This window comes from Prionailurus viverrinus, chromosome E2 (assembly GCF_022837055.1).
Source record: "Prionailurus viverrinus isolate Anna chromosome E2, UM_Priviv_1.0, whole genome shotgun sequence".
In the NCBI taxonomy this organism is placed as follows: Eukaryota; Metazoa; Chordata; class Mammalia; order Carnivora; family Felidae; genus Prionailurus; species Prionailurus viverrinus.
Genome location: NC_062575.1, coordinates 7,890,861 through 7,912,314, shown reverse-complemented (window position 1 = coordinate 7,912,314; position 21,454 = coordinate 7,890,861). Strand labels below are relative to the sequence as shown.

The 21,454-nt window shown below is 45.1% G+C and overlaps 1 protein-coding gene across 2 annotated transcripts in view; it reads left to right on the top strand.

Moving 5' to 3' along the window:
* The window catches only part of GAN (gigaxonin), a 58,970-nt gene that overhangs the window by 32,646 nt on the left and 4,870 nt on the right, over positions 1-21,454 (top strand). The window contains exons 4-11 of one of the 2 annotated variants that reach the window (XR_007147463.1): positions 1,037-1,254; positions 1,473-1,594; positions 4,782-4,894; positions 5,817-5,966; positions 7,299-7,435; positions 8,128-8,256; positions 17,330-17,439; positions 17,529-18,167. Coding sequence is in view for 1 of the 2 variants with exons in the window: in XM_047836413.1 (XP_047692369.1) it covers positions 1,037-1,254; positions 1,473-1,594; positions 4,782-4,894; positions 5,817-5,966; positions 7,299-7,435; positions 8,128-8,256; positions 17,330-17,439; positions 17,529-17,710 (1,161 nt within the window). In the remaining variant the exon portion in view is untranslated. Of the gene's footprint in view, positions 1-1,036; positions 1,255-1,472; positions 1,595-4,781; positions 4,895-5,816; positions 5,967-7,298; positions 7,436-8,127; positions 8,257-17,329; positions 17,440-17,528; positions 20,778-21,454 lie in introns of those variants that run through there. The other variant, XM_047836413.1, reaches the window with a different exon arrangement.

Sequence of the window (21,454 nt, the reverse complement as noted above, 5' to 3'; positions counted from 1 at the left end):
CCATCACTAGCTGCCCCTTCCTTTCTTCTTCAAGTGATGAGGTTGCCAGGGAAACAAGAGGCATTTCTTCCTCCTTTGGTTCGAAGACTTACAGACTTCATATCTTAAAGGCTGTTATGTATGACTCAGGATACAGAAGAGTATACTCTAAAACGACTGTTGCCAAATCAAGAAAAACTCTTCATTAAGGAGTTTCGCCTCGTGTGTAGAATGCTACCGTCAGTTCAAGTTTAATGATCCATCGTGAAAAGTATACAATTCATACTATACATGTTAGATATTTTTTAACAATAATAATTGAAGAAACACAGAGTACTCAGGATTCTTCTGAACTTTTGCTTTTCTATATTTTTCTTGTAATACTTTTTTATTTATTTTTTCATTTTACCATTTATTTATTTTTGAGAGACAGAGCGTGAGTGGGGGAGGAGCAGAGAGAGAGGGAGACACAGAATCTGGAACAGGCTTCAGGCTCTGAGCTGTCAGCACAGAGCCCGACGTGGGGCTCCAACTCATGGACCGCGAGATCATGCCTGAGCGGAAGTCAGACGCTCAACTGACTGAGCCACCCAGGCGTCCCAATCTTGTAATATTAATGTTGGTCCATTTTCGTTGCCTGTTGCACCATATCGAATCAAGCTATTACTGTGTGTAACGTTTCCGTAAATGTGATTGAACTCCCAGCACATCCAGCCGTGTGAAATAAGGCCACTCCAGCCGAGCTCCAAGGTTTCCCGTTGGTAAGGTGACCCTTCAGGGTGTAAAGAAAGCCGCTTGAAACTTCTCGGTGCTGTATCAGATATAAATCTGAACTGATTATTTTTCAAGTTAAACTTGTATTATTTATTAAGGCCGTGGGAAGTAGAAAGGAAAGGGGCCGGTAAAGCATATTCACGCGGCGCCCGCGCTTGTGACTTGCCCGCCGATGAGCTGTTAATCATTTCAGGTCTCCGTGAGCCAGAAGAGGGATGTTCTAAACACTGTGTCCTACATCCTTCATTGTTTTTCTCCCCATTCCTTCTACCCTGTCGCGCAGGTCCACATGAAGGACGTGATGTCAGCGCTCTGGGTTTCAGGGTTAGACTCCAGCTACTTACGGGAACAGATGCTGAACGAACCGTTGGTGCGAGAAATCGTCAAGGAGTGCAGCAACATACCGCTGAGTCAGCCGCAGCAGGGGGAGGCCATGCTGGCGAACTTCAAGCCGCGGGGTTACTCCGAGTGCATTGTGACTGTGGGTGGAGAAGAGAGAGTGTGAGTATTGGACGTGAATCGTTGCAACAGTCGTGTAAGGGGAGAGCTGTTTCCACGCGAGCAGGGATTCATAGTGTTGTTTTTGGTATCTAAGCATCATAGCAATAGAGTTTTAAAAATGTTTTAAGCGTTCTCTAGAGCAATGAAACTAGTCATAGTTATTGTAAGCAGAACTATATAAAGCACTTTAACTGCTAATCAATTATTTATTTCCTTAGTTCCCGGAAACCAACAGCAGCGATGCGATGTATGTGCCCTCTTTATGACCCTAATAGGCAGCTTTGGATTGAACTGGCCCCTTTAAGCATGCCAAGAATTAACCACGGAGTTCTCTCAGCAGGTACCATTCTGTGGTCAATTTTACTTAAACACAAGATCAAGTAATATGTAATTTCAGGGTTGTACAGAATGACGCAAAACCTTGTAGAGATTTAATTTGAATTTTAAGAGATAATTGTATTATCTCTGTGGTGACATCTTCTGTCTAGCTCTAGCCTTCGAGACTCTGTAAGGAGGAGAGTGTCTTCTGTCGGTCATTATTGCTCCTGAATCTCTCATACCGAGCTATTTTTGAGAATTTTAGTAGAGGAGCATTTTACCTGATGATGTAACTGATGGAAAAGCAGGACTCAGTGACTCTTCCCATCAGTTACCTGTGTGGCCACACCCTGAACACAGAATTCCTTTGAGCCACACCAGCCCCATTTTTGAAATTCATGCCATTCAGAATTATAGTAACTGTATCAAAAGTAAAGCTGTTATGTGAAAGTAGGCATTTCGTGTGAGACTTCAGAAAATATTACTTTCCTTCAAAGGCTTCAAATCACATTACAATAGAAAGTATCTTTCACTGACCTTTGTAAGTTTGAAAACAGCTCCACATCATTCAAAGCCCTCCCTCGAGGTGATGGGAAAGGTTGTACTTGCTGCCTCCTGACCGTTGGCTGCTTTTCTCTGCACCTGGGCCTGCCCGCTTGGGTTCACCCGCAGGTGCCATTTCACTAAATTCTAATTACTGTCAATCGTCTTCCTGGAACCCCTCTTCTTATATAGTCTCTGCTTGCCCGCTACCATTGCTTTCAAGATTTTGAAAGCTGTACCAGATTATAGAGCTGGCTAAAGCTAAACCAGAGGACAGAAGTGGAATCATTTTGTGGGTTCCAAGATTATTGAAGTTAATTGTTAGGAATAAGCAGCGGGAGGCAGCGGTGTAGCCAACAGGATGTGGGTCTGACTTCCCTGTTCTGTCTTCTCAGAATTAGCTTCCTCACATTTTCTTCCCATAGTATGTACATATATTCGTGATTTTCACACACGCACACCCACCACTGTGGTTCCAGTGTCATGGATTTTCCAAGATTTCCTGGAGGGGTTGGTGCTTCAGAAACATTGAACAGTGAGGATGGGGTTGTGTCCAGCTGTAGTGAGTGTGGCTGTGAGGTGACCGAGTGGTTCCTATTCCTGCCCGCGCCCCCTCTTTTTTGCTTTAACTGATGGGCTTTTTTTTTTTTTTTTTTTTTGTCGTTTACTTTTTTCCCTCTCTTCCAGGTTAGAAGTTATAGTCTTTGTCTATATTCCTTTGAAAGTCATCATAGAAACCATAGCCTGTATTCTTAAGTTATCAAAGCCTAAGTGCATTTCTGCTGCTTTTCATGTTCCACAGTCTTGCAGTATTAAAATAGGACTTTATGAATAAATATTTACATATAAACATGTTTTATTCATCTATGTTTTATATATGTATCTATGGAGTGTCTGTTTACTGGCCTATCCACCACTTTCTTTGTTTTTCTTTCTTCTTCTTCAGACCTTCCATCTAGGATTATTTTCCTTCTCCCTGAAGTTCATCCTTTTGAATTTCCCTTAATGTGGGTCTACGGGTAGCCAACACTTGGATTTGTTTGTCTAAAAATGTCATTATTTTGACTTCATTCCTAATGGATACTTGTGCTGGGTATAGAATTTCAGGGCATCTTAACTCTGTGGCTTGGCCTTTCCTCAAATGTGGAAAATTCTTATTCATGTTCATGTCTTTAAATATCACCTCTCTTCCATTGTCCTCTCTCCTCCTGCTTTTTGGAAGTCAGATTAAACATGGCTACTCCTTTTTGCTCTGTCCTCAGCCTCCTGCCGTCATTTTGTTTTGTTTTCCATGTTTTTGTCTTTCCATGTGTTGCCCTCTTTGTGATTTCTTTTGATGTACCCTCCATTTAATGAGTTCTCTCTTTAACACTGACAGATCTGCCATTAAACCAACCTACTGGATTTTTTTTGTAATCTAGTTTTTTTTTTCTTTTTTATTCCTAGAAATTCTCTTTAGATCTTTTTTAAATCTGCCGTGTCACTTCTGTAGTCCCCTTTTCCCAAGAGTTATCTTAAAATTTGTCTTTCGGTTTTCAAACATAGTAAGCTTTGTCATTTTGTCGGCTTTCTGATTAGTCCAGTATTTGAAATTTGAAGTCTCTGCAAAGCTGCTTCCTATTGTCTTCTGTTGCCGGTTCTTCTTCATAGTCTGCTTTCTATGTCCTAGTATCTTTGGGTGGGTGCTGATCATTTTATTAAAAAGTGTTCATAGGAATAACTTGGTGCTCTAGAATCTTAGAATATCCTAATCTAAAGATTAGCTAAAGGTACTTTCTTCCACACAAGTTTTACGTTTGTTTCTTCCAGTTGCCTGTAAACACTACAAATTTGGAATTACTGGAAACCAGATGCAAACCCTGAGGTCTTCCAGACAAGCAAGGAGATTTAAATCTGGGTTCTGGTCTGGTTGAACTTGGGAGAGGCTCCCCTGCCAGAAGCCACACTTTCTATGGGCATGGGGTTTTGATTTCTGTCTTTTTCATGCCCTCAAAGCCTTACAGGATAGGTTGGAAATTTCCCAGATTGGTAAATGCCCTCAGAGCAAAATGGTTTCCATGGTTGGTAACCTCTCCAGCTCCCACTTTATCTCAAGCTTTGCCATACTGTCCTGTTGGCTTCTTCTCTTTTCAGAAGATTATTTCATTTCAAAACTGTTTGGTCTAGGAGGTTAGCTGCGTTGCACAAGAATTGGTATAAATAACCGGATCCACCATTACCTGAAACAGGAAGTTGAACAGTGACTCTTAGATCCTGTCTTGAATACAAAGTGCTCACGGTGCCCTGGATCTGAGTGCTCCTGGGTCTTGAACGAGCGGACGTGGGCTGTAGATGAGAAGCCGTTTGAGAGTCACAGAGGGGAAATAGAATTGATGCAGCTGCCCAGTGTCTGCATGGGCGGTGTCAGTCTTGGTTGTATGCTGTAGGGCAGTGGGAACGCACTCGGGTGCTGAGGGAGCTACAATAGTCATAGTGACTCTCAGATGTGATTAGGCTCCCTCACGAAGGATCCAGTGAATTGTGATCAAGACCTCACACCCACTGCTGTTGTACTTAGAGAAGTTGTCTCCACATACTGTCTCTACAGCTGGGGCATTTATATTCGGCAGGAGGGGGGTGGAGACCAAAGTTTCAACTTCCTTGTGTGTCTCATTTGATTTTTGCAGAGGGATTCTTGTTTGTATTTGGGGGCCAAGATGAAAATAAGCAGACCCTGAGCTCAGGAGAAAAATACGACCCAGATGCAAATACGTGGACTGCATTGCCGCCAATGAATGAGGTAAAAAGCTTTTTCATTTGCTTTGATAGGGTGTCTTTCTTCCCTTTAGCGCTTTTGTTTTGCATTTGCAGAGATGTTAGAGGAGAAGCAGGGAGCCTGCCACACGCCCCCCACCCCCACTATGCTAGTGCCCACCTTCCCGCTCCTCCCTGTGCCTTTCTCCAGCCTACGCACGCTCTTGCTTTGGGACCTTTCCCAGATGCCCTTGCACCTCGCTCCTTGTTTCCCACAGTGTCCGCACAGCACTCTCCAGGAGGCCTTCCGTCGGCCCCTCAGCTCCCACCACACTTCCTGTTTTCTTTCTCTTCGTGAGGCACAGCACCTTCTCACGTGCTGGGCATTTTTAGTGTTCACATGAACTCCTTGGTGGCCGGGGATTTTGTCTGTGTGCTGAGGGCTCTATCTTGAGTGCTGCGACGATGCCGGGCACAGCGGGGACAGCGGGGACGCTAAGGAAGTATTTGCTGGCAAACGAGTGTGAGCTACCTCAGGCCTCTGTCATTCCAGATGGCCTTAGCGTGAGCCTGGCCTCCCCGTGCCTCTCCCAGCCTCAGGCAGCGCTGTTGCTGTGGTTCTTACTTGGCTTTCACACCAACCTGGAAACACTTAACTAAACACAGATAATTTTATTGACCCAGAAGGTACTATTGTTGTGAGCCATGACGAGTGAGAAATAATGATTCTGCCAGTGAATTTATCCCATGGGTGATTCCCTTATTCGGAATCGCTCCGGGATGGGGGTTCTTTGTCTGTTGTGGCAGAAGGGTGAGCTGCCAGCGAAATCACAAATATCTGAGAGAGAAGGCTTTGAGCCTGGAATTCTGGAATATCATGGTATCTGTAATTTGTAATAGCGTGTGGCTACCTGCTTTCAGTCTGGCAGTTGGCCTTCCGTGTGCAGAGACCTTTGCTGTCTTTTCAGCCGCGGCATAATTTTGGAATTGTGGAGATAGATGGAATGCTGTACATTTTAGGAGGAGAAGACGGTGAGAAAGAGCTGATCTCCATGGAGTGCTACGACATTTATTCTAAAACCTGGACAAAGCAACCTGACCTGACCATGGTTAGAAAGGTGAGAACCACGTCTTGGGATTACTTGTTGGGTTTTAAAGTTAACGTTGGCTCGTTTCCCACACACGCCCTTTAGTAGGATCAACAGCGTTAGAAGAATGAGTGTCGCGAACTTCTGTCGCTGTCGGTGGCTCGCCTCTGTTACCGGCCGTCCGCCAGGATAGCGTGTGAGTGCTCACCCTGATGGTGGGCCCTGCGGTGTCCACACCCGTGCTTGCCAGATGTGTCCTGAGGGCGCTGTCCTAGGAAGCGAGCAGGTCTTCCAGACCTGTTTTCTCAATCATTGTTCAGGCCTGAGGAGACGCAGTCTGCAGGCAAGAACCGCCGTTGCATACTGAGTAGAGTGAAGACACGGCCCCTGTTCCCTGGTGTGGGACGGAGGGGCTCTTGATCACGCCAGACCTTCGGGCAGTCCCGTGGGTATTTACAGCTCAAGTGCTGGGTTCCCACTATCGGTGCCTGCTCACTTCGGAGCGGGAGCTAAGTGACATCCATTCAAGATGGAATCTAAATCTTGGAATCTTCGAAGAGTGGTGGAAGAATGGAGAGCCTGGAAAGCCCCCTTAACAACTAGGCTTCGGGCGCCCGGGTGGTTCAGGTGGCTCAGTCTGTTAAGTGTCCGGCTCTTGATTTCGGCTCAGGTCATGGTCGCGTGGTTTGTGAGATCAAGCCCCGCATCAGGCTCTGCATGGACAGTGCAGAGCCTGCTTGGGATTCTTTCTCTCTCTGCCTCTCCTCTACTTATGTGCTCTCTCTCTCTCTCTCTCTCTCTCCCTTCCTCTCTCTCTCTCTCTCTCTCTCAATAAGTAAATAAATAAATAAACTTTAAAAACTTAGGGTATTTGTATATCTCAGTGTAATAGTATTAGATGGAGTTTAACAAACAATATGTGTGCTTCCTCCTCTTCTCGTTTTTAAAATCCTGTGTTTGTCAGGTTGGAAAACACCATAGTTTGACTATTAAAAATCAGATCCTTGGGGCGCCTGGGTGGCTCAGTTGGTTAAGCGGCCGACTTTGGCTCAGGTCATGATCTCGCGGTCCGTGAGTTCAAGCCCCGTGTCGGGCTCTGTGCTGACAGCTCAGAGCCTGGAGCCTGTTTCGGATTCTGTCTCCCTCTCTCTGACCCTCCCCCGTTCATGCTCTGTCTCTGTCTCAAAGATAAATAAACGTTAAAAAAAAAAAAATCAGCTTGTCTTTAAAAAAATAAAAATAAAAAAAAAATAAAAATCAGATCCTTTCACAGATACCCTTGGGTACCCTCTAGACTCAAGGTAGCCTTTGTCTAACTTGAATAATCAGTCTTGCCTCCCCTCTGTTGCTTTCTCCTTTCAGATTGGCTGCTATGCAGCTATGAAAAAGAAAATCTATGCCATGGGTGGAGGATCATATGGAAAACTCTTCGAATCTGTGGAATGTTACGACCCAAGGACCCAGCAGTGGACTGCTATTTGTCCGCTAAAAGAGAGAAGGTAGGAGAGCGTGGACGTGGACTTTGTAGATCCCCCCTTTCTTTCAAATGAACCTTTGTCTTGACTTGGCATTTGGTTTCTCTAAAAGTAAATGAGGGGCACCTGGGTGGCTCAGTCAGTTAAGCGTCTGATTTCCGCTCAGGTCATGATCTTATGGTTCATGAGTTTCAGCCCCACGTCAGGCTCTGCGGTGACCGTGCGGAGCCTGCTTCGGATCCTGTCTCCGTCTCTCTCTGCCTCTCCCCTCCCCCGCCCACTCTCTCTGTCTCTGTCTCTCTCTCTCAAAAATAAATAAAGGGGGAGGGGAAGGGAGGGAAGTTACAGAGAGGGAAGGAGGCAAACCATAAGAGACTCTTAAGGCCTGAGAATAAACTAAGGGTAGATGGGGGTTGGGGGAGAGGGGAAAGTGGGTGATGGGCAATGAGGAGGGCACCTGTTGGGATGAGCACTGGGTGTTGTATGGAAACCAATTTGACAATAAATTTCATATTAAATAAATAAATAAATAAATAAATAAATAAATTTTTAAAAAAGTAAATGAAGAATCCATTTCCTAAAAAGGAAGACCCACATATTCATGAAACCCTGTATGTCATGGGGTTACAACAAACATAAGAGGAGTTAGGGAATCAATCCATTTACAACCATGGGTTGTAAATCCAATAGCTGATATGCTCTGTGTGGTCTTTCAGATTTGGAGCTGTGGCCTGTGGAGTTGCCATGGAGCTGTATGTTTTTGGGGGAGTCAGAAGTCGTGAAGACATCCAGGGCAGTGAGATGGTCACTTGCAAGTCTGAATTCTACCACGATGAGTTTAAAAGGTAATTATGAGCAGTTTCACGTAACTTCTGCAACTTTTCCTTTACGCTTTCAAAGTCATGTCTTAGATTTGTTTAGTTTGGTTTTCAAGTTACTTTACTGAATTATCTCATCCATTTAGGACATATGCCTACTGCCCACTACATATTTAGTCTGACTTCAGAAGTATTTCTAACCTAAAACCATTGAAAAGTGTTTCCGAAATCTGTATCAGACCTCGATCCTTGGTTACTTAAAATCATTTTTGGCTATAAAAAAAAGCTATAGCTTTTAAAGTTTAAACTCGTTAACCTAGCATGTATGACTTAGCATGATACGGCCTTTGTCTATTCTCTCTGCTAGTCTTCCACACAGATGCTTTGCTTGAGTCCTGCCGAGGAGCATTTTCCCCCCAAACACGTTATGATGATCTCAGCTCTGTGCTGTTGTACTATTCCTTTTGCCTAAAATTTCCCTTCCAATATTTATCCAATTAATATGGCCTTTTCCGAGACTGTGCTTGATGGTCTGCTGCTCGGAGAAAGCCTTCTCACACCTCCCGGTCCGATTTAGGTTCCTCAGTCTGTGATGCAGGGACATTCAATTCATGTCTCGTGGATTGCAGTCGTTAACCCTAAGGTTCTTAGGGGCAAGATTCAGCTGGCCAGCTCTGGATCTTAGCTTCAGCAGCACACCTTACCTGTGTCAGCTGCTCAATGGAAGGTTGGTTCTGTGGATGGAAGTGGGGTGTCAGTCTTCAAGCGTCTGATAGGTTGCCATAGCTGTCTTGTAGAGTGGGCACCCTCCCACCCGCCCCCTCCCCTTCTCGCCTCTCACACATCTTACTGTGATAGCCACTAAACAGGACTATTCCCTTCAAATCCTAGAGGTCATGGGAAAATTCGTCTTGTTACGGGATTTCAACCGTGTTACCAGAAGGGGGTGCTATCATGCAGCGTTTAATTTCTTACTGTTTTAGATTAGGGCAAACAAGGTGCAGTTTCCAAGACTTTAGAGATAGAAATAAATGTCACCTAACTTTTAACGTATTTTATATTCAGGATATTTGCATAGCCTTTTTCCCTCCTTCAATTATAGGAATAGACAGTGTTAGGAAAATTTATTAGACAAAGTTTGGGAGCAACTGAGAGAATGTCTGCTGTGGGGTTAAGGTGGGGGGTGGGGGGGCAGAATTTCAAAGACTTTCTACATTTCTCTTGATACATTACTGTGAGGGCCAACTGTCCAAGATATAAAGTACTGTGTTAATTCCTGCCCGACTGAATCTTGAGACCGTCTGCTCAACTTGACTTACAAGCACTGGTCAGTGCGTTTGATTTCTGGTAAAATACTGACACGCACCTTTTTCGTGATGACCGAGTTACTATTTAGGCAGCGTGAGCTATAGGATGCCGCTTGTCTGCTGGAGTAATTAAGGCCACTGATGCCTCACTCTTCCCTGTCCCTGTTGGTTTATAGGACTTAAATCTGGCTACACAGTTTCTCAGTCTGTCCTTGATATGCTGTAAATCACTAGAACCTTTATATTTCTTCCAGGCTGTTTCATATTTATAGTTGATAAGCTTGAATGTAAGTGTATTACTTGCTTTCAGTTTGTAAGTATTAGACACGAGAGTATGGCTCCTTCCTTGCTAGTTAAAAGCACTTCCAAATAAATTCAGGGATTGTTAGTTTCCTTCTATCTAAGCTGTCCAATGTTAGTTTTTTTGTTTTCTAATGTTTATTTACTTATTTTGAGAGAGAGACAGAGAGCATGCATGTACAAGCAGAGGAGGGACACAGAGAGAGGGAGAGAGAGAATCCCAAGCAGTGATTCTGTCACCGTAGAACCCAACACAGGGCTCAAACTCACAAACTGTAAGATCATGACCTGAGGGGAAATCGAGAGTCAAGATGCTTAACTGACTGAGCCACCCAGGCACCCCTGTCCATTGTTAGTTTTTAAAGTAAGCTCAAGGCCCCATGTGGGGCTTGAACTCAAGACCCCGAGATCAAGAATCAATGCTCTACCCACCGAGCCAGCCAGGCGCCCGCCAATGTTCATTTTTAAATAATAGAATGAGGAAAGCTGAATTTCTCTTGTCAGTATGACATCTACGATTCTTACTTGTTTAGGTGACACTAGATATATACATAACACTAAGTGCCGTGGATTAATTCGTTCATAACTCATTCGGTCTTCAAAAAGCAACCCTCTGAGTATCGGTGCTCCTTTTCTTCCAATTTTACACCGAAGCACAGAGAGGTTACGTAATGTGCCCGAAGACACACAGGTCTCACAAGTGGTGGGGCTGGAATTTGAACTCAGGCACTCTGGCCGCACAGTCACCTTTCCAGCCACCACACCGTATGGCCTTAAAACACAGGCTTTCCCTTAAATCTCTACAGGAAGAAAGTTACATATAGCAGTAGTTTATTTCTCAACAGAGCAGATGTTTCCAAGTATGTTATATTTGCATACCATGAAAACTGTTGCCAGATGAGCAATCTGCATTAGATTGGAGAACATTTATTGTTTTTAAGTAATCTCTTATCTTTCCTGTCTTTGTTCCCTATTTTTAGGTTAAAACTTTCCTGGAAAAATGCCATATCGTATTTTCTGTGTTTCTGACTAAAAACAAAACTGTTTGAAGGAGAGCAAAGAAATTGCCCTAACTCATGCCACATCGTAGTAGCCACTTGGTGAATCCAGAATGACAGGCATCCCCTACTATTGCGCCCGGTGTCACGGCTCCCTCACTAGTCCTGCCACCCTCCCAGTTATCCACACCCAAAAAAGCTCATCTTCGATTCTGTCTTGTGCTTCACATCTCATCTGTCGCCCAGTCTTGTCCCCTTTTTTTAGACTCTGGCATATTTTCCACATCACCCGCCTTCATTTCTCTGCTCCCGCCCCACTGTGTCCGTGCCGTCCTGTGTGCAGCATCGTTAGCCTTCTAACCAGGTTTCCTGTACTTGTTCCCTATTTGTGTTTTTGAAAGATGTACCGGACTTTGGTCGTTGCACTCTCCCGCTGGAAATTCTTGGTATTTCCCCACTGCTTAGCGAACAGAGATGGTAGTGTGTTCCCCCCTGCTGGGGTTCCCCGCTCTCTGAGGTTAAGAGAAATGCTCAGCCTTTTCCAGTCTCTTCCTTCCATGTCCTGCACTCCAGCCCCCTTCTTTACGCATCCCGTGTTTGACGGCCTCCCCACGTGCGTTCAGCCCGGATGCCCCCCTTTGGTTTCTATAGACCAGTCATGGTGACTGTTGAAGTCAAGGCCTGTCGGTTTCACGTTTTGATCCCCGAACGTGTAGTTGAGCAGACTTACTTGACAGCCGGCGGAGTCCCGTGTTGGTTCTCTGACCCGCGGGGTCGGGGGCCATTGTGGTAAGAAGGGCTAAGGGAAGTCTGCTGTAACTTTCCTTCCCTATCACGACGGAAGACCGGAAGCAGTTCTGCCCCCTTGAGTAATTGACAGAAATTGGTTCCGCCACCAAAGACTTGAAAATGCAAGAGTGGGGCTACCTCTCACGTCCCCACTTAATTCGCCTAAAAGGTAGAAAAGGGAGGTGGATTTTGGACAACAGCCGTGTGCTTTCATAAACATAATCAGATGGTTACACGGATCACAGACTTAGTCCCAGAGGTAGTAACTTTATGCGGATGTTGTGTCCTTATGCAACGCGGTCCCCGGCCTTGGTATGCTGCTGTTGACCTAGCTCCTGCTTTTTCTTCATACCGATATGCAAGGACTCCCAGAAGCAGTTTGCCTGGCAGGGCCAGTGGTACCCCTGCACTGCCTGGCCTCAGAGCCACGTCAGCCCTGCTGTCTGCCCTCTGTTAGTCCGGGGGAATTTTGATCATCTTGGTGTTCCATTAAGACATCCTATCGGCTCTCTCTGTCCCAAAAATAAATAAACGTTGAAAAAAAAATTTTTTTTAAAAAAAGACATCCTATCGGTCTGCCCCTTGGCGTTATGCTGTTTGAATCTGATGGTTAGGAAGTAGCCTTTGTAAGACACCGGGAGATGAACCGCACTCCTGACCAGATCTGTTTCAGCCGTGGCCCAGTCAAGGGGCAGAAACCACACCAGTCATCTGAACAGGGAAGACGTAATTCACACGATCACTCACTAGGAAGAGGTGGTTAACTGCCGATGGGTAAAAGAGAGCTCTGAGGAGTGCAGAAATAGCTAATTTGGGCAGTGCAGCCACCACTACCTTTAGGGCTGAGGGAAGTACCCTAAGAAGGAGCATGTTGGGAAGAGAGAGGCCTCCCCACCCTGCAAGGGTGCGCCGTGGCCACCGCATGCAGGACGCCGGGGAGCTGGGGGCAGAGCTGGTGTGCAGGAAGCGGCCTGCTGGGTGGCAGAGGACCTTGCTGAGGGCAAGCACCTCTGGGCCTCCTGCCTGCAGCCCGAGGGAGGAAGGAAAGAGGCACACCAAGCCCGGGAAAGAAGCCCTTTCCCCTACCTGGCCTCGCAGTCCCTCCGGCGCCCCCTATTGGCAAAGCCTAACACGGAGTTCATCTTTTCAAGGCCCTTCATTTTCTCCACTGTGTTTTGCTCTCATCTCATGTACTGTTTCCTTCTTTTGACTTACTTTGGGTTTTGCTCTTCCCTTGCCAGATTCTTCAGGTAGAATTTTAGATTTCTTCGTTTCTTTGCCGAAATCTCCTATCTTCTCGGAAGCGTGTTTCTCTTTCTCTCTCGAGCGTGGTTACTCTGGCCACGTTCAAGTCCCCACCTGATAGATCATCCCGGCACCCTGGGCACGTCACAGTTGGTGTCTGTTTATGGGTTGTTCCCTTGAGAATGGGTCCTCCTTTCTCTGGCTCTTCGTCGGTTGAGTAATTCTGGGCTGCGTCCCGGACATTGTGAATGGTACATTGTCGGGGCCCCGAGGTCCTTTCTGGTGCTGTCAGAGCATTGCACTGACAGTTTTAGCAGCCATGCACCTGGTGGGATTCTTTGGAGGCTGTAACTCCTGCTGCACACAGCCGCTCGAGCCCGTCTTCAGTTCCAGAGGCCCACCTCAGGTTCAAGTTCTCACGGTTCCGGGCTCACGGACTCAAGGCTGCCTTTGGCCCACACTACCAGACCACTGGCAGGCTCCCTCCCTGGGGTTGTGTGCTCGACTCTCACCTTCTTTCCCCAAATCTGCCTGCTTTGGCTTAGTCTCCGGAGCCGTCGGGCAGTGGTCTTTGGTCTCTTGCCCGGAGTTTATGGCACCTGCTTTCTCCCAGGGGGATCAGCTTGTTAAGAGCTTCCTTCTCCCTCCTGGAAGCAGAACCTCACTAAAGCTCCCTCTGTCTTTCTCCTCTCCAGTTGATCGCCCGTCCCTCTCCCCTCTTCACTGTCCCTCCTCCCCCGACCTTCCCTCCTGTCCTGCTCTCTCTAAAGCTCAGTGCCACAAGCCAGGCTATATTCTGAAGTCTCCTTCACAGGGGACATTGCTCATTCTAAGTTAGCAGAGGACCGTCCTTGCAGCCTCAAGTCCTCATAAGACCGTGTTTGAAAACATTGTAACTAAAGGCATACCACTGCCCTGTCCGTTACAAAAATGACTATCACTCTGGGACGGCCGCTAGGTGCTGGCCGCTGTGCAAAGCACTTTACGCTGGCCACTTGAGCTCATGCCCACAGGTCATTTGATGTCAGTGGGGGTGTTTGGTCTCTGCATTTGACACATGACAGCTAAATTGTCCAAGGTCGACGAGGTGCTAGATGGCAGAGAAAGAAAGCCAAAACCGTATGCCTTTTATTCCTGTTTTGTTTTTTTTTTAATGTGTCTTTTTGGGGGGAAAGGGGCAGAGAGAGAGGGAGACAGAGGATCCAAAGCAGCCTCCCTGCTGCCAGTGCCGAGCCTGATGCAAGGCTCCAACCCACGAACTGTGAGATCATGACCTGAACTGAAGTCAGACGCGTAACCGACTGAGCCACCCAGGTGCCCGTTTTATATCCGTTTTACAAGCAGCAAGTAAATACATGATGCACTTAAGTTTTTGTATCAGTTTTATTTCAACTGAAGCCTCCGCATTATATGAAATAGATCACCTAGGATTATTTGTCTGAAACCCAGGAACTCTGAGTCATTGATCTGCTCTGGACCAAATTTGGTAGATCATCTACATAGACCGGTTGCCTCAGCTTTGTTTAATTATTCCAGGGAGGAATAATGTGAGATTCTCAACTCTACAAAATTATGCCAAAATATTGTTGTGTTCTGATGTGCTTTTCAGTAAATAATCTAGTCACAGATGTTCAGTCAGCAGTGCCGGTTACCCTCGTGCGGATACACATGGCCCCATCATGGATTCGCCTGGAGGGGTCGTGTGCCTCCCCACTGGCCTTGGTCCTGGATGTAGGGTGCAGCTGGAGACAAGGCCTGGGGACACTCACTGGCTTCATTTGATTCAGAACCTGGGAAGAATTGAAATGTCAGGGCTTCACTATTGATGTTTATCCCTGAAGACATAAGATGTGAATAAGCCAGTTACTGTAGTCGGACGTTTTCAGACACTTTCTTTCAAAGGCCTGTTCAGGTCCCCATTTTGACTTTTCAGGGAGAGCTCTTGGATGTTTCTGTTTCCCTATTTCCTAGAGACATTTTGGGAGCAGGGACCAAACCATTCCTAGTCCCAGCAAACTGCTGGGTACCAGTCACCGTTCAGATGTAAGATGAATCAAATGTTGCACGAAGGGCTTAAGACTCTGGCAGCCTTACATTAGCCTTGTTTTGCAGTGGTTATGTGATCTCGGAAGGTCCGTGCTTCTTAGAATTCCAAATACGGAAGCTGCCCCTTTGTAACAATCTGGGAAGAGTTCTTTGAAAGGAAAGTGCCGTTCTTAGAGAAACAGTTTCACATTTGTATTTAACATGGAGCTGCGCTGGATCTCAGCCGCCGTCTTCCCGGACACTCGATAGCACAGAGTTGGAGATACAGGAATAGCGTCCATACGCCCTGCGCTCCAATAACGAGTGTAGGCCTGGACGTGGTAGTTCTTAAGGGCTTAGATACAATCCCGGGGTCTGATGAGGTCTGCTACACCCGCAGCTATGTCTTTAGCTCTTAAAGGGAAATTGTTTGGTCCAATTACTTTAAGTGAATGCCATTATATAGCAGAATCTATGGTTGGTGGTGGTGGTGTTCAAACCGACCAACAAACAAAAAAAACGCTTTTATTTTGGAATAGTTTTACACTGATAGGAAAGTTGCAAAAATAGAGTCCGCGTTAAGCCATGCACCCAGCTTCTCCTCATGTTAACATCTTACATAACCATAGTACAGATATCAAAATCAGGATATTTATGTTGGTACAGTACTGTTAAGTAAATACAGTCTTCATTCGAATTTCACCAGCTCATCCACTAATCTCTTTTCCCTTTGCTCTGGGATCCCATGCGGGATCCGACAACATACTCAGGTGTGTTTCTTTAGTCTTTTTTCATCTGCGATGGTTCCTTGGTCTTTCCCTGCCTTTGATGACCGTGGTATTCTTGAAGATAATTGGTCCGTGTTTTTATAGGATGTCTTTTAACTTGGGTGTGTCTGAGGATTTCTCACGATTAAGCTGAGGTTTGGTTACGCATTTTTGGCTGGGACACCGCGCAACTCTGTGAGTTATAAATGCGGTGCTATCGTTTTTTATTTCGTTACTCAACCGTTCCAGCTTTGGCCACTGGGAACGCCTTCCTGTCAGCTCTGTGTCCTTCGGACACACCCCGTCCTTTAAGCCCTTCCTGTCAGGCGCACAAGGCACTCCAGGCTCATCTTGTGTTTTCTGTCTCGCCTGGGGAATCAGCCATATCTTTTTAGAGGCCTGGGTCCTTTTAGTGGCTATTAAATTGAGTTTCAACGGGAGGGCCAAGACAATTTAGTGGGGAAAGAAACGTCTCTTCAGCAAATGGGACTAGAGCAATTAGAGGTCTGCACGGAAGGAAAGTGAACATCTACCTAATTCCGTTCCGAAAATTCAACTTGAAATGTGTCATAAGACGTGAGTGTAAAAGCTGAAACTGTGAAGTCTCCAGAAGAAAGCATAAGAGGAAAACCTCTACAGCCTTGGAATAGGCAGGGATTTCCTAGAAGGACATAGAAAGCGTGACCTTTAAGAAAGAAAGAAAGAGGGAGAGAGAGAGAGAGGGAGGGAGAGAGAGAGAGGAAAAGAAAGAAAGGAAGAAAAGAATAAATTGTGATTCATCAAAATTAAAAACTCTTCTTCAAAAGTCTCCATTAAGAACATGAAAAGATAATCTACAAGCCGGGGAAAATACTCATGATCTGCGTATCTAACAAAGGACTTGTATCCCCAAAACACAAAGAATCTTACGATTCAAGAAGAAAATAGAAAACCCAGTTTCAAGAATGAGCAAATCTTTGAGCAGACATTTCACAAAAGAAGACTGATAAAATGGCCAGCGAGCACACACAGAGACACCCAGCATCCTTCTTTTCCGGAAAGCCCGCAAGCCCACGCCACGAACGTGGCCGAAATCAGAAAGACCGACATTCCCGAGAGCTGGCAGTAATCCCCGGCGATAGGAAGCCTCAGATGTTGCTCATTGGGACGGAGAATGGCACAACACTTTGGAAGACGGTGCGGCATTTCCTTACCCGGTGGAATACACCTTTAGCTGTATAACCAGTTCTGTGACATAACATCCACAAAGAAGATTCACACTCCAGTGTCCAAAAGAGCTTTAGTCACAGGAGCCGAACGCCGGAAAGCACCCAAAGGAACATGGGCGAGGGAACGCATAAACAAATTCTGGTACATCCATACAATGGAAAACCACTTAAAATTGTAAGAAACAGAGTATGGATATAAGCCACGGGGTACGGAGTCTCCGGAACGTTTTGCTGAGCAAAAGAAGCAGATTGAAAAGTGCGTACGCTTTGTGTTTCAAAGTGGGTGCCGTTCCAGAACGGACAAAATGAGGTATCGTCCATAGTGACAGGAAGGAAATGGGGAAGCAGGTTGAGCTGAACTGGTGCGGGGCCTTGTCCTCTGGACGGGTCACCCACCTTTGTCGTCTTCCTAGACCTCATCCTCTTGACTTCCTTCGTTTTGTCTGTCTGTTCGTTTTCAGGTGGATCTACCTTAACGACCAGAATTTATGCATCCCCGCCAGTTCTTCTTTTGTTTATGGAGCTGTCCCCATAGGAGCCAGCATTTATGTTATCGGAGATCTCGATACAGGTAAGCACGTTACGGCGGTTTTGCTGGAGCGGTTTCTGGCGATTCCAAGACGTGTTGTTGTATCACCTGTGCTGCTTCTCCTGGTTCAGGTACCAATTACGACTACGTGCGCGAGTTTAAAAGAAGCACAGGGACGTGGCACCATACCAAACCGCTCCTCCCGTCCGACCTCCGCCGCACCGGCTGTGCAGCCTTACGTATTGCAAATTGCAAGCTTTTCCGCCTGCAGCTCCAGCAAGGCCTGTTCCGTATCCGTGTTCATTCACCCTGAAGAGGCGGCAGAGCGGAGGCAGAGCTCCTGACCCAGCGCACCGTAACATGGCTTTCTGCGAGGGGACCAGAGGTGGCAGCGTATCTCCGGTGGTTTTACTGTAACGCTTAGAAGCCCGCGCTTCAGCTCCTCTCGGCGAGAACCCGTAACTGTCGAAAAAGCTCCCTTGGAGGAATCCGTTCCTCCGGGTAGATGTGTCTGCAGACAAACGGAGTAACTATCCGGTAGAGGCAAAGGGAAGTGGGAATCGGGGTCATGTAAAATATCGAAGTTAGCGTACTAAGGTGCATTCTCCCGGAAGGGGACTCCTTTCCGAGCGACTGCTGTGTTCCAGTACCTGGCTTTGGGAAACAACAGAAATCCGTATATGCAAATCAACATATCCAAACACACCGAGACTGCGTTCCTGCTGCACTTGGAAGGAAATATCATGCCTAACCCTGCCCGACAGATTCAGGTTTGTGCCTAAGATGTTAGATTGGGCCAGGTAGTCTCCACTTACTACTAGTACTGTGTCCTAAGAATCTTTTTAAAACTATATTATCATGAATTGAAACTAAGATAAAATTTCTCTCTCATGACGTTCTATCTTAGTAATCTAAAGGCTCGATAAATTAATGAGTCAGGTTGCAGCCCTCGTGCGAGTTTAAAGGCAGTTGCTAGCTTCTGTGTTGACTTAGATAACGTCATGCCATAATTTCTGGGGTAGTTCTCTCGGAGCTGTGAAGGGTCTCGTGCCGTGCCGTTCGTTCTTCCTGTTCAATTAACCAGAACCATTTTGTAAACACGAGGAGATTAGCAGAGTAAGGGATGTTACAGAAGAAAGACCCGAGTCAGACAAGTGACCAAGGTCTGCTATGGCTACAAAAGCTGTCCAGACAAAATATATAGGGATCAAAAAAACTTCAATCTGTCTGAAAGCACACAGAGTCTCATTCACTACTGTTTCGGATTGAAAACCTGTCTTAGAGCGCGAACCTGCATTAAGAATCTAGTCTTTGTAGCAGAATTTTCTCGATGCCGTTCACTAGCAAGAGTTTTAGACAAATTACGTTATAAGTAAAGTTTGGCTGGTAGAATAAAACTACCTCAACTTAATTTCATTCTGTTCATAGTAGAGCGAATTCATCTCTTCTCTGCTTCTCCACTCCCCCACCTTCCCTTGTCTCCCCATGCCGCCGCACTTCCCACCACGGGGAGAAAATCTGTCATTAGTAGCACTTACCTTGTAAGATTCTTTGTTTTCCATTCAAATGATGCCACCTTAGTGTGAGATCAGGGACTTCCAAGTGCTTGATTACGTCATAATTTGAATTTTATGTAATATCAGGTTTCTAATCAATTTAATACAGAGCTCTTCAATTTTAATTGTTTTCTACAGTTTCCACCGCCCTCAGTAAATGGCTGTAAGAAGCAGTATTTTGTCTTGATGATTAATAAATGTATAAATGTATCCTTTGCTTATACATTTGAGAATAGGAGTTTCTTCTAGAAACTTCCTAGATGGAATGCTTATACGCTGTTAACATGCATAGGAAACCTCGCTTGTGTTTCCCCCACCGTGAACAGAAAAAAGGGTAACCTCCTATCTGCAGTTTTTTTTTCTTACACCTGTTAGGAGTCAGTACGATGCTGTAAACGTTGCTGAAGGAAGACTTGTCGGGGTGGGGGGGCTGTTCTAAAGAATGTTGTGTTTGGAGAAGTTACTGCTGAAAGAAGGCGTGAGGTGTCTATCTTCTGTATCAGAGGCCCGGGGCCAGATTTGCCACACATTCACGTAACACAATCGAATTCGATACATAAAGCAAAGCCGGCCTTTTTCCTCTGAATTGTGTACCAGTCAGCTGTCGTCCGCACACCGTCCCAGTGATACCTGGGATATCTTCTCATCAAAGCAAGCTACGCGGCCACTGCAAAGAAAGCAGACTTTCTTTTTTTACAGCTAGATACTCGTTTTTTAGAGGAAACAAATTGCTGAAGAAGTGAATTTTCTTTGGTAAAATCTCCTGAACAGAACAGAACCTTGGCCTTCAGAAGTTGCATCTGACATACATTAAAGCAGTAACTGATGTCCTGTGAAAGCCATGGCAGGCTTTCTCTTAATTCTTAATTCTCTTAATAAGCCATTCTCTTAATTTCTGAAGTTTATAATTCTTCCCAGTGCACACCAGGCCTCTCCAAGGAGACAATTCATCGTTTAGGAGTGAATGGGTTATTGCAATATTATTGCAATATTATCAGTGCCTGCATGACTTAGTCAATTCATTTTATAAAAACAGTTCTTTTTTAGTTTTTTATTCAGTTCATTGACACGGTAGCTGCAGAAATTAGATAATGTTTTTTAAAATAAATTTGCCACATAATATGGGATGCAATAACCAACAAGAACTGCTAAGTGCCAAACTGTTATTTTCCTATATATAAATATAAAAATATTCTGCTGAAGGGTAGGAATATATTTAATTTTATTAGGCTCCAAAATTAATCGTGACTTTTTTGTAAATGACAGTTACTTCAGTATTGTGAAATAAATTTTAAGTCATTTCATGCAGGTTTGTTTTAACATTCCACTTATGCCTTGAAACATCTTTTTCTCGATAAATTTTTAATACTTCTTTTTCCGTAAGGCACTTTTACCAGGCATAGGTTGGAATAGGCAGTTGTGGATAGATGTTAAAATTTTAAATAAATATCATTGGGGGAAGTGCAATTTATTTTCATTATCCCGCCAACAGAAGGAAACTTGTTTCGGGGTTAGAGTCAGTGAATATTTAAAGGATCTCTCGTAGGCTACAGTCTAAAGTAGGCTTGTTTGTTTGTTTGTTTAACACATCCAAGTATAGATTTTTCAAAGATATAAGTGTTTAATTTAAAATGAAGTGCTGTTTTGGGGGTTTGTTTTTTGTTTTTCATTTTGTGTGTGTGTGTGAGTGTGTGTTAGTGCTTCTATCCTGTGAGAGGGAAAAGTGTGAGGGACAGAGTGTGTGTGTGTGTGTGTGTGTGTGTGTGTGTGTGTTATGTGACTCGGTAAGTCTGTTTATACATGTTTACTTTTGAAATTGTAGTTCCAAACTACATATATTACTGTCTCCTGGTGCTTCTGATAAATCCTTGAGCCTGTGGCCCTTCAGTTTATACTACTATGTTCAACTCACGTTGGGTGTAAATATTCATAGAGTCGTAGTCTGTTTAGTAAGTTTTACCTGGGGTTTGCATTCCTTCAGTGGGACTAAAACAGTGCTTACCAACTAGTATAGTCGATATAGCTATAAAGATTTGGCCTTGGAAATCTTTGAACTCATTGTTCCTTTCATTTGTTCTTTATTTCATTGCTGTGAGGAGTTGATAGGTAACGGTAGGCTGTTTTCAAACCGCAGCAACCAGAAAAGAATATTTGGGCGATGACGGATGGTGTATTCCCTGTGCTAAAGTGTCCTGTTATATTTTACTACAACTTTCATGATGCTTTGGGGTGCCATTTTTATAATTCGTGGGTGGGAGGGGGTTCCCTGCAATATGCAGGAAGCACATCCTTATATTGACCTGGTGGAGATAGGGCTGTCTTTGCTGCGTCACCTCAGTTACTCATGGTAGTAAGACAGGTTTTTAGAGAAATTCGTCAGCTGCCTTGGTCCGTTGGGGTTCCATTTGGTACGTTCCTCCTCCCGTGTACCAGACCAAAAAGTTTCCCAAGGAGTGCTAAAAATGCTACAGCATTACCTTCTTGTTGGCCTTTCTGATTCT